The sequence below is a fragment of the Melanaphis sacchari genome, unplaced genomic scaffold, assembly GCF_002803265.2.
Source record: "Melanaphis sacchari strain LSU unplaced genomic scaffold, SCAv2.0 Contig301_pilon_pilon, whole genome shotgun sequence".
NCBI lineage: Eukaryota > Metazoa > Arthropoda > Insecta > Hemiptera > Aphididae > Melanaphis > Melanaphis sacchari.
Window position 1 is genome coordinate 77 of NW_020271175.1, and position 14,003 is coordinate 14,079.

At 30.4% G+C, this 14,003-nt stretch overlaps 1 protein-coding gene and 1 pseudogene across 1 annotated transcript; one reads left to right on the forward strand and one right to left on the reverse strand.

Moving 5' to 3' along the window:
• Positions 1-5,734: 5,734 nt before the first annotated feature.
• Positions 5,735-8,898, forward strand: LOC112596149 (annotated as a pseudogene).
• Positions 8,899-9,082: 184 nt separating this feature from the next.
• Positions 9,083-12,916, reverse strand: LOC112596150 (zinc finger MYM-type protein 1-like). Its single transcript, XM_025341647.1, has 8 exons — positions 12,817-12,916; positions 12,337-12,507; positions 12,135-12,230; positions 11,395-11,996; positions 10,651-11,238; positions 10,344-10,587; positions 10,058-10,284; positions 9,083-9,145 (listed from the first exon to the last, which is right to left on the reverse strand). Exons 1-8 carry the CDS (start codon positions 12,914-12,916, stop codon positions 9,083-9,085), a joined length of 2,091 nt encoding a protein of 696 aa, XP_025197432.1.
• Between the last annotated feature and the right edge of the window lie 1,087 nt (positions 12,917-14,003).

Sequence of the window (14,003 nt, forward strand, 5' to 3'; positions counted from 1 at the left end):
ATACGATTTTCTATAAGCTTACAATAATATACGCTCAGCTATTTTATAGATTAAAACTAAGCTTAAGTTATATTAGAATATAGAAACTTGTAAGTTGGTACTATCGACCAAATTTTTTTGTATACTATCGAAAAAATAATCGTTTTTAATTTTGGTGCAAATTACAATTCCTATTTCTTACTGCCTGAGGATGGTGCAAATTGCTTACCCTTATTTTGGTGCAAATTACAAACGCATTTTAAAAAAAATGGTGCAAATTACACATGTTTTATATATTTTGGGTCAATTTTGGTGCAAATTGACTACAGCCGCCTATGGAGTATACGCCATTTATTCGCTAAAATTCCAAACGAACATTCGACATATCTGCGTGCTCTGGAAAGTCTATAGTTAAACACACGTTTTTTCTCCGATATCTGCTTTCCACTATATGGCCGTAACATATGTTCATTTAGTCCAAAAACTTCATCACCAATAAATACGTAAGGTAAGCGATTTCCATCCATGCTGATTATTTCGGGCTCAGGTAGATCTAATTCATTTTTTTTCATTTTTTTATATAAAGTACTATCCTTCTATATTGTTGAATCAGACGTTTTACCATAAGCTCAATATCAACATATATGAATAAGTAATTTGAATCGCAAACTGTAAGTAATACGATTGAAAAAAAATGTTTATAATTCCAGTACAAGGACCCACTATTTGGTGGGTGAATGATACGTATATGCTTTCCATCCACGGCTCCAAGGCAGTTGGGAAAGTTAGCTCTTGATTTTAATTGTTGGGCGATATCTTGCCATTTTTCTTTGTTTGGTTTTGATAAATGAATTGGTTGTAATTTAAGCCATATCTGATGGCACACATCTCTGACAATTTCACTTGCAGTTGTTGAACCACATCTATATGTATAGTGGAGCTCTTTAAAAGAACATCCGGTTGCCAAATATCTGTAACAATATTTATCGCTGATTACGTAAACACTAAATAAATAATAAGTTATTAAATTGGCAAAACAATCAGTGTATTGCATATAGATTACCTTTTATAAACTTTTTTTTTTCAAATCATTGAGAGTAAAAACCATTTCAATTATTTAAAGAAATAATTGAAATAATATTTATTTTTTTTTATTTAACTTATTATTTAAATTTTTTATTAGCTGTCATACTTCAAAGAAAATGGAGAAGTTTTAGAGATTCCTACAACAGAGAATTAAAAAAAAATAAAGAAGTAAAGAGTGGATCGGGTGCTTCTAAGCATAGAAAATATTTATACTTTGATAATTTATCTTTTTTAAAACCTATTTCTGATAGAAGAGAAACATCAAGTTCGATCGACGATACTCATCAAAATGAAGGTGAGCAACTCATAACAGATAACTGTTATGATAAAAGCCAAAACGTGACTAAAAAAAGGAAGTCGATCAAAAATACAGATAAGGAGACTGAGCTAATTACAAACTTATCACACCGTTTGTCAGAACGTATGAGCAAAGAAGATGAAGCGTTGAATAATGTTGATAGTGATAAGCATTTTTTACTGTCATTATACGATCGTTTCAAAGCCACTAATAATAACGTGAAATTTCAAGCCCAAATTGAGATTATGAATATAATTCAAAAATATAGTCAATCTAGTCCTCAAAATTATAACTATGAGTCCTTTGGTAGACGTTTTGAAAATGTATCAGCTCAAGTATATAACACCGAGTATGAATCAAGACACTATCCGATGTATTCACACACACAATATCCTAGCCATATCGAACATTCTTCATTTCGAGCACCTACAAGAGTGAATCTACCAGACATCTCGCCGAATAGTATTCAATCAATCACTTCCCCAGAAAGTATTACAACCCATGCCACCGATGATGATAGCGATTCAATTTTATCAAATATTTTCAATTAAAGTTATGAATTATGATGTACATTATTTAATGTAACAATGTATAATAAATATATTAAAAACTACAATAAATAAGTTTAATAAATATTATATACCTTATAGTAAGTGCGAGACGTTCGTCCGCTGGTATGCTTTTTCTCATGGTTGTGTCTCTTCGTTGTATATTGTCCGTTAACTCACATAATAAATAATCAAATGACTTTTTACTCATTCTAAAATAATTAAAAAATTTATCATCATACATTCTTAATGAATTGTACAGCAAATTAAATTGGCTTTCATTTTTATTTTCAATAATAGGATGGACCCAAAATTGTCTCTTCTTACGACGCCGCATTCTTCGCTGTAATAAAAGTAATAAGAGTGCTTCCTCTTCAAAGTCCATTTTTACACTAGCAAAGCATGTAAAATAGAAATAAGGAACGTACGCTATATTTGTGGTCGTGTTGTGGTTTTATTGACGTCGGTTCGGACTTCTAACGACCACAAAATAGTTGTTTAATAGTGGTCGACTTCGCCGACAGTACAACCACAATTTAACCACAAAAAATCGTTCACGAGTGGTCCGTGTGAGCTTACCCTTAAAGTCGAGCAATATTAAAGGCAATTACAAAACTTGCTTCTACACTATCGTCTGCCTCGTTAGTAAACATTTTCATAACATTAGTTTGTTTAGCAAATTTTAATTTCATCCAAGATAGTTTATTTTGCCTCGAATCGGAACCAATAGGAAATTTTCGACTAAATGTGCTGTGGTTGGTTTCGTAATGACGTTTTAAATTACTGACTTTAAACTGTGATAATGAAAGTTGATAAATGAGACAAAATGGTTTATCATTTTTCTGTATAAAAAAGTATAACTCTTCACATTCTAATTTAAATTCCCGTTTTTCTTCTTTATATTTAAGTTTAACCGCTTATTTAGAAATTGACATCGTAACTAACTTTTGCAATAAGTATCGGTAAAATGTTACAAATATTTTACAAACAAATTAAAGTGTTTACAACAGGACTATTCAACACAGACTATTATAACAACGATATAATTTCATATTTCGTAATTTAATATGTGTTATCGAATGTTAGCTATCTTTATTACTTTTGTGGTATAAAAGTACATATTAGATAATTTATAATCGCATTAATATATGTGGCTCGCGTACTTAGTCATGTTGGCCACCCCTGGTATATATTGTATGTAAAAAAATAATATGCCAAACGACCAACGGTACTTAGAAGTACCAAATACTTAACTTAAATTTGGGCTTAAAAATTTTTTAAAAAGGTGCACTTATTTATCAATAGGTCAATTTTATGTTTTTACAAAAAAAAAAAAAATGGTAAAATAATTTAATTCTAAGTCTGGTCAACAAAGGATTAAGCTCCTTATGGACGTTCTTGTTGTTACTGGCAAATGTTGCTATTCTTTCCACATTGTTCCTCAGCATATGCTCAGCTCAATCTCACTAAGCTCTTTGAGATTAACAGACCTTTTTTGGATTTTTCATTTTCTGTTCCTTTTTCTCCAATTGTTCCTAATTCCGTGGACTTTTGCGAATTTTCCAAGGTTATTGATTTCGACATCTGGGACGAACCACCTCCAACTGCCGTCTCCTGATGTCCGACTATCCCGAATAGAGGGGCATCGGGATGATCTTCAATTAGTTTTATGGATTGTTTGTTCGACACTGACGATGCCAGTCTTGCTTCGTCTGTCTTTTATTTTCGTCCGTTTTGCCTGATCTGCCTGGGCACTTGGGGTCAATCACTTTTCTGGTGTAGCTTGTCCGTGACTACTTATTCGTTCATCCCGAAGGTGTGGCTTATTTCGTAGCAGTCCTACATATCTATAGGACTTACCCCTATCCGCAACCTGGGGACACGTCCGATGGCAAGCTCGTGCCGACGGACAGCGATTTTAACCTATCTAGGGTATTCACTTACAGAAAACATTGATTTATAGAACATCCTCGTCATCCTCTCTTTAAGGCTCCAGCTTGCATTAGCCACGTATTAATATATCGACTGAATAACTCTACCGAAGACGAGGCTTTTTCCGCCAGATGGGTACTAAATTTCCTTTGCTGATCAATCGTGACCCCGAGGTATTCGCCTCCAGTGTCATTTTTACCTTAGCTCCATCAAGCTACAAGCCAAGAGGCTTACTTAGCTGGCCATTCAACCATAGTGTCTTCAACTTGGCCGCCGAAAAAGTGAGTTTCCTGTCAGAAGCCAATCTTGACGCTATTTCTAGCTGCGCGTTCGCATATTCTGTGAGTTTCGGACGGTGTTTCCCGGAAATGAAAAACGCTAGATCGTCCGCGTATGCGACGATCTCTGTACCAAAGCGGAGATCGCACGAGAAGAAAGGGTTGCCCCGTATTTCCAGAGGTCTAGTCCAAATTCTGAACTCTATGGACAACCCCTAGTGAGGGTCATTGAGAGTGTCACGTTTTAAATTGCTACGTGGGCCTTCCGGTCGTCAAGGTAGCTCTTTGTCAAGGCGATCAACTCAGAGCCGCATTTTACGCTTTGTATGTCTTTAATCAATTTTATTGCGCCTAATAGAGGTAGTTGAACACCCCCATATAACCAGGAATACGCCTACGGCGTATTTCTCCCGCCTTTTCGCCTGCCCAGCTTAGCACTTAAGTCATCGCGTCAATGGTCCATAGGTTCTTGGTAAAACCAGATTGTTTTGCTAACATATGAATGTCCGTATCTTTATGAATTTTCGCTATGATTGTTAAGGCCGGGAGCACATAATTGTGAGATATGCGTGCCTCGGTCACCGAAATACTTCGCACGCTTGTATGGTCACACACCGACCGACCTGTGTATGCGTGTATTTGTGTTTTTTTAGCAATTCAATAGAAGTGGATGGGTTTGTCGAGCAAGACTATTGAATGCTAGTGTGCGGTCACCGCACTGCGTTGGATGTTTAACTGTGTGTATAATTTAAAGCTAGGGACAAATAAGTAACTCAATAAAAATAACTGGTAACTCTATGCTACGGTAAAAAGATATATAATAATAAATAATAGTACTAATAATAATTACGGCCCTTTTGGCCTAACATGTAGAAATGTATAAAAGGTTACACAACATAAATATAATAATTTTATAGGCTCTTTTAGCTTAATAATAAGGATATAAAAATAAAGGTTATACATGCACGGTTCTTATGGCCAAGCAGAAAATAATAATAATGTGAGAGTCACAACAAAAATATAATAATAATAATAAATAGCCCTTTTGGCTCAATTAATGTAAATATAAAAATAATAAAAAATTATAGTATAAGAATACATATTTAGCCCTTTTGGCCCAACCGTATAAAAATGTAATAATATAAAATAAATAAATAAATAAATAATAATAATTAAAACTCACAAATTGTAGCGCAAACTGGTCTGTTGCTTCCTATGCTAGAATAATATAAATCACACACCCACACACACAAAAAATAAGAATAGAAATATACAAAAATAATAAGAAAAATATTATAAAAAATAGTATAAATATAAAGGCGAGTTCCCATCGCGTGTGGCTCGGCGAATCATGAGCCAAATACGCTGACTTGGTACACTACACGCGCCGTGGGAACGCTCTAGCTCGTCTAGGCGCGGTATAGCTCGGCCAGGCTCGCGTTTATCCGAAAATTGTCGGTCCGATGTTCCGCGCCAAAGGAAATGAGCCGCGCAATTAAATAGCGTTTCAACGAGTGTGCGGTTCGGCGAGCCATAAAGCATACGTTTTTTGGTGTTTTATTTATTTTGATGTTATTTTAATAATATTCTTAATATTTTAATAATTTATAATCATGGAATGGTCAAATGATGAGGTTATAAAGTTTTTGCAACTATATGAATCACATCCACAAATTTGGAATCTACGCCATCCAGATCATAAAAATAGGAATACCTATAGTTCACGATGCGTGGAAAGAAATAGAAAACCAATTAAGGTTAGATAAATTTTTGATTTTTTAATAATATTTTTAAATAAAATATATGTTTTGTAGGGTGAGGTTGGCAATACCACCATCCTACACCTCCGACGCAGCACTGTGTGTGTGTGTGTGTGAGTAGTTTTGTTACGTCTTTTTTTTCTTCGTATGTACGTATAGCACATATGAACTTTTTTTTTACCTATGTATTATGTTTTAATATTCTAATGTCAAATAAAGTTTTCTTTTATATCTTATGAATTTGATTTATGCTAATTAATAATGGGTCGGCGTAAAAGTAACGCCGCCTACAGTTTTTAAATATTGATTTTTGTATTTTTGTAATTTTAGTGTCAAAATTGATATTACAGAAATAATAAAAAAAAAAAGATTCTCTTATGGCTACTTATAGAAAACATTTAAGCAAAGTTAAATCAAGTAAGGGTACTGGAAGTGAAGCCAAAGACGTTTTTAAATCCGATTGGTTTGCCTATGATGCAATGGCATTTCTGCACGGGATTTACACTCCAAAAAAAACAATTTTAACAGAGATAAGTTTAATCGGTTATATTTTATTTAATTATATGTATTTTATGATTTGGATACAAATATACAATACAACTCTATCATACATTATGTGGGCAGTAGCCAAAAAGTACTCATATTATTTAATTAATATATATTTATTTATTATTTTTTACTATGATATATTTCAATAATTATATTTTTTTAATACATTTTAGTGTTTATAATTTGGATTTAATTATTAGTTGTAATAAAGCGTCTTTTTTTTCGTCTCTTAGAGGAAAACTCGTAAATACGGCCCTGTACACGTAATTATTATTTAATATGTTAAAAATACCAATGGCCAATGTAGGAAATATACTTAAAGTAATCATTCACGTTGCTCTAGTCGCCGATTTATAAATGTAATAACCGGTGTTGACATGTATTCTACCAATCATGAACCAAATGTTAATTTTAGTTGTTAATAGTTTTTATGTTATTTTTGTTCATTTAAAGTATGGGTATTTATGTTTTAAAATATTATACGATATAGCTGTGAAAAATAAATATGAATGACCCGAAATAAACTACTATATCATCTATATAATTTTAAAAGTAGCATCTAAAAATAAAAGAGAAATTAATAAAAATAAAATAATTTCAATGAAATAATTATTTATGTATTTACCACAAATATTTTTAAGTTTTAGTTTGGTTTAAAAAACGAATACTTGTATTATTTTAGAATGTTAAACTTATTTTATTAATGCTGTTTTTATTAGTGTGTATAATTTTCTTGCCATTCCACTGTTCCACTTGTCAAAAAATATTCAGCTAACTAATCTCCATTTTTGCTTCAAGACTAGACTTACTTGGTACTCTTTGTAATGGAAGCATAGATTTGGTACAATTTTGTTCAGACCTTTAAGAGCCTGGAATTACAATTCCATCCTTATTTTCGGTATCGAAAATTCCAGGTGGTGTGTATATAGAATTTGATGATCTGCTTTTTCTTAAGAAATTATGTAACAATACACAAGTCATTGTGACATCTCTAACTTCTTCCGGTTCTAAAAGTATAGGTCCTCTAAATACACGGAATACCGAGGTCATAATTCCAAAGACGTTATCAACTACTCGGCGTGCTCGAGGAAGCCGGTAATTAAAAATTCTTTTGTAATTTCCATTTTCATGTACTCAGGAGTGCATAGGTTTCATAAGGTTTCATTATGTTCTTACTTAGAGCAAAAGCTCCATCTGTCACAAATACATATGGTAATAAAACATTTGTATTAGGTAGTATTCCTTCTTGTGGTATTAATAATTCATTTGTCTTCAGTTTTTTAAAAAATGGCGTGTTCCGAAGTACGCCACCATCGCTGATTCTGCATTGACAGCCGATATCAACATAAATAAAATCATAATTTGAGTTCACGACAGCCATAAGTACAATGCTAAAAATTTCCTTGTAATTATAGTATTCAGAACCTAACCTGCCCCGAGGCAGTTGCGGAAATTCCATTTTTCGTAAAAATCTGCTACTATATTTTTCCAATCATTATCATTGTTTGGCAACTAAAAAAACAATGGTTAATTTTCATTACGTTGCGTTTTTATTTTTAAATTTTTTTCAAACTAATAACATATTTACTACATTATACTATTATATATTATTTGTAAAATTATGACTATACAATCTACCTACGTTAAAAATTTTAAATATAAATACAAATAACTTATTATCTAGTGATTTTTAGTAGAGTATTGTAATTTATCATTCAAACATACGTATTTGAAATACATTTTGTATTTTTTATTATATTTAATTCATCAGTTGTTTGATAAAATTGTTTAAAAACACATAGAATATAATAAAATAGATAATACGTATTATGTTGATGTTTTTAAATTTTATTTTAATAATAAAAAACCATATATTTTATTACTTTTATCAGTTTGAAAATTTGGTGGATGATGACAACATGACTGCAAATTGTCAATTACACGACACAACTGATTGGGACTTTAAATTTAAGAGCCTATCTCCATCGTCCAGTAAAATTAGTAAAAAAAGAAAATCAAATGATAAAGTGGAAGTGATTGAGAACAAGATAGATGAAGCATTTAAAATTTTAAAACAAATTACACAAACTCCGGCCAAAAATAAGTGTACACTTTTTACCGATTTACTTTGCACTAAATTAAAAACTTTAAATAAATACAAACAAGACATTGCAATGATGGAGATTGACAATCTTATGTTTCGGTTAGAACATTCAGATAACCAAATGGTACAGCCTCAATCACCCTATTATCAATTTCCAACTACTAATATCCCGACATATTCTCAACAGTTACACCATGATAATTATTCAAAAGCATCATCATCATCATCATTTTTTCAGCCACAACCATCACCAGAGTACATATCTCCTACGCCATCTACATATTACCATCAACATTTTCAACAATTTCAAAAACCAACACCAACAACATTACAACACAGTAATGTAAGAGAAAAAAAGTTTTGATCAAGATACTAATTTTGATTCACCCTACTAAAATAACAATATTATAAATGCAATTTAGTACCTATAGGCATTGATACATAGATAGTCTAAGACCCAAGTGATAGGAAAAATGGTTAACGCTTTATAAAGTGAAATGGGAACCAGAATTGTAGTAGTGTGAGAGCAATGCCAATAGGTTGCGCTGTTAGTAATTTGTTCTACCATAAAAATGTTTTGTCTTACCAAGACCAAAATGTTGATCACCTATCTGTTATTAATGTTATTACTATCATTTAAATAATTCAATCTGCAACAACGGTCAACCAGTGCCGTAGATAGATACTTGTGTGCCCCGGTGCAAATTGGTGTAGGTGCCCCATAAATAGTGTACACCATTTATAGTGTACCATGTATTAGAATAAATATATGAAGACAAACTAATTTACACAAGTTTTATATAATTTAATGTAATATCAAAGAATTTTAATAAGTTAACATCTAAAACGTTATAAGATATATTATAACAATAACTACATTATATATTTATATTAGGTATTGATTATTTAAAATTAATAGATCACTTATGATAATAATTATATTACATTCGTATACTATACTCACATAGAAAATTAAAACAAAATGCATGCGCTACTATTTTATAAAAACTAGTATAGGTTATAGGTACATATAATTTAAATTTTATTTTGTACAAATTTAAAAAAAAAAAATGTAGTTACACATTATTAATAATTATAGGTTTGATGACTTTTATTTTAATTTAGCTTTGTAAATAATAATAATAGTAATAATAAAAAATTATCTTAATTATATTTTTTATAAGTCAGAAATTAGTTTTATCAATACTAATTGTATTACCTACCTAATTTGAATATTAGTGTTAGATTTTAAAATTTTTTTTTCTTGCTTTTTGATTTGCGAAATTGTTAATTATTTGGTCAATATGTAGTTCTTCGGTGCGCTCTCTTTCTATATTTAAAATTGAAATTTTATTGAGTCTTTCTTGAGAAATCGTATTTCTTAAATAATTCTTCACATGTTTCAATTTAGAAAATGATCGTTCGGCTGAAGCGACAGTTACAGGTATAGTTAAAAATATCGAGCATGCAGTAATAATATCTGGAAAGCTACTTGAAAGATCATTTTCTTTTATGTAATTTACCATACTAAGGATATTAGGCAATTCAATTTGATTAATAATTGATTTAAAAGACAATACTTGTCGAGTAAAATCAGAACTAATGTCAATGTCATATTTTACAGCAAAATCATAAGATGCTTTTATGATATCAGCTTCATTGTTTTCTTTTAATGAAGAAGGATTTAAAAAACTAAACGTACTTGCAACTTCATATAATCCTTCAAATCGTCTACATATTTGAAATAAAACTGTGTCAATAATTGAAAAAAAAACTTGACTTTAAAATTATCTTTTGTTGTATTTAAACGTCTATCTCCATCTACTTCATTGAAATAATATTTAGCAAATGCCTGTCGCTTAGTTTTAAAATCTGTAGGTATATTCCATTTTGAACATATTAGTTCTGCTGTATTTAAAATATCTTTAAAATTATTTCTAAGATTCGAAATTGACTGATAAGCTTGATCTAGAAAAGTACAAGCACTTTGAATATTCATTTTTTGAGATTGTAACATTTTTGATACACATTGAGTAGACCTTAAAATATTTTCCTATAGACATATCATAAGAACAAATTCAAAAGACTCCATTGAATTTTTTAAGGATTTACTTACAATTTTTTCTTCTGACTTATGACTAGTTAAAAAAATCATTGAAAGTGATTTTAAAACATCTACAAATCTTTCTTTAAGAGCAAATAACGATTTATGTCGAGCTTCCCAACGTGTTGGACAAAGTTTTTTAAGTGTTTTTTTACGAATATCATTGGTTTCATTTCCAAAAGCTAAAAGTGCCCAACGAGGTGCACTTGAGCTGAAAAAATTAAATTTAGATTGTATTGTTTCAAAAAATCGTAGAGCATCTGAAGAACTTTTAGCGGCATCACATATTACCAGATTCAAATTGTGAGCACAACAATGAACATATGTGGCGTTTGGAGCTTTATCAATAATTCGTTTCTGAACTCCTGAATACATACCCTTCATGACACTGGCCCCATCATACCCTTGCCCTTTGCATTTTTTTATATCTAAATTGGTATCAGAAAGAACTTTATAAATTAGGTTTTCGTATTCTTGTGCTCCATGTTGGTCTATTTTGTAAAATCCTATGAATGATTCTTTAACTTGCAAAACATGCTTTTCATGATCAATTATAACATATCTAATTATGATGCTAACTTGATCTACTTTGGTAATGTCCTGTGTAGAATCCATAATTATTGAAAATCCAGAACTGCAAGTTGATATTTCGTTGCAAATAATTTGTCTTACATTTGAAGCTAGAATTTCTATTAATTCGTTTTGAATAGTAGGGCTCAAATATTTAATTTTATATTTGTTTTCATTGTCAAATACTGATTTTAAAATAGGATCAAATTCAGCTACTAATTTCACAGTTCTAAGAAAATTTCCTTCAGAATATTGTTTTTCTTCATTGCCTCTTAGAGCAGTATTTCCTGCAGTTAAAGTCAGTATTATTTTAACTATGCGCGTCAATATATCTCTCCAAAATTTCACTTCTTTTGATATTTGTGTTTCAAATTCTTTGTTGATAGTTAAATTTTTTGTCCACATTGTTCTAACTTTTATAGCATTCAAATGTGACAGTGAAGATTCGTGAATATTTATTTTCTGAGAGAGATGTTGCCAGTCATTTATTCCTTCTACCCATTCTTTTTTAAGATTACAATTATTTTTACCAGAAAAAATCCAGCAAGTTTCACAGTAAACCATATCCCAAATTACGAAATAACAAAGCCACGGTCTAGGAATAAGTGTACCATTTTTTAACTTCACGTAGTAATATATTTTTGAAAATTTTCTTTTCGAGTCATTAAGAGGAAAATCTATTTCTGGCTTACAAGGCCCATACTTCAGAATTTCACGTTTTAATTTATCGCTTATACAATTTTTAAACATTCCTCGGTCGGTTGGAAATCTTTCCGATAAATCGAGTTCTGTAATTTCATATTTTTAAATTATAGTATAAGGTTTAAGTCAGTATAAATTAGATAATTTTGTTGGTTATTTTATTCAAAGAAAAATAGCAATTAAAAAAGTCGAAAGAGCATTAAATTAAAAAAATTAACACTCACCACAGTCATCGTTTTTTTCAGTAAATTCGGTGGTGTCAAATTCTTTAGTCGATTTTTCATCAGAGGGGAAACAATTGTTCAAATGTTCAGTAAAAACTACATAAATGTTACAAATAAATAAAAATGGTTCTCAGGCATGCCCACAGAGAAGTAGTTCAGATGCAAAATACTTTTAGTAAAAGTATTTAGAAAGTTAACTTACCCGGGGGAGTAGTACTTTCAATAATTTCATATTCATCAGTTGACTTATAAGTTTCAGTATTAAAACTGAGCAACCCTCCTGTCTTGTTTTCTGTGTGTGCGTCATTTGATATTAAATCTGTGGTCGAATTTTTATCAGAGTGAACAAATTTGTCCATATATTCAGGTAAAACTACATAAATAAATACGTATATTGGAAATAAATAATAATTAATATTTATAAAAATTCTTCATATTATAATACATTACTTGTAAAAATAATAATAATAATAATAATAAATAATAGTGAAAAAGACTAGAAAAATAAATACTGAGAAAAGGCCGAACATTATTTTTGTTATTATAAATAACTTAGTATTATTTTACAATGTACCTAAATATGTAATAATGATTCACTGAATTGTTTTACTAAAAAAAATTGTATTATTTTACCTATGCATCTTTCATATTTATTTATAAAATATAATAATTTAATACATACCGTTGGTTGGCAATCCACTTGTTTTTGTAAAAAAACCACTTATTTTAGTGAGCTTTGAAATATGTTCTTCCTGTTGTATTTTTTTTTTTTCATTTTTCATATCCACTCAGTTGTTTTTTTGAAGACATTTTTAATTTGAATAAAAATAAATGATACTCGTACACTAGAGCTAGGCTGTATATTCCACGCGTATTAAGGAATGAATGACAACGACGCGTAGTCGACAAATTACAAATGTTATGTTTATCTGATCGGTTATAGACATACTGTTCAACACAACAATCTATAAAGACACGTTTTTAAATAGGTAATCGCGATAACGTGAGCCGAAACTAATGGAGTTGCTCGCAAGCCAGAAATATCATAAGTTTCCGCGAACTCGCGTCTCATGCTAACGACACTATAGGTAATGTAGTTACATATTATGAACTATTACCGTCTATGCGTCTATCAACATAATAAATTAAAAGGCCTTTATTCATCATCTCACAATAGTATTTAATATAATTTTATAAGATAATTTTCTTTTTTCTTTGTTGTATATTTTAGGTCACATTATCACATAATCGGTAAGGGCGTAGGGCCCTTTCAAGATCAAGTGCCCCGGTGCATTGCACCGCCTGCACCAGCGGTTTCTACGGCACTGCGGTCAACATCAACAACACCTACAACGTGTCAACGTTATTATATTTTGTTTTTTGTCTGTGTTTAATATTATAATTAAATTTTTTAAATGTCCCGTGCTTGTGGTACTAAGTGTTCGTATGTGAACTGTGGTAAAAGTGCTCGTTCTGTCTTGGATCTTAAACTCTGCCGTTTTTCAAAAGATGTAAGTTTATCAAAACAATGGATATTAAACTGTAGTAAGAAATAAGAATACTAATAAAATTAATGAATATAATATTTATATGTATAATTTATAATATAAATATATTTTATATTATATATTATTTAATTTGCTAAAATAATAGGTATTAAGTAGTTTTTAATTAAATTGCATTACATACAAATACCTACATGTATTCATTTTGTTTTGTAATTTTATGAGTACCTACCTACTGACTTACCTATAGCGGTTTTTTATTTTTATCATATTAAACTCAACTTATATAAGCTAGGATCGTATGTAACTGTATAATATTACATTTATGTATTCGATTTTTCATATTGTATACCTACTTAACTTT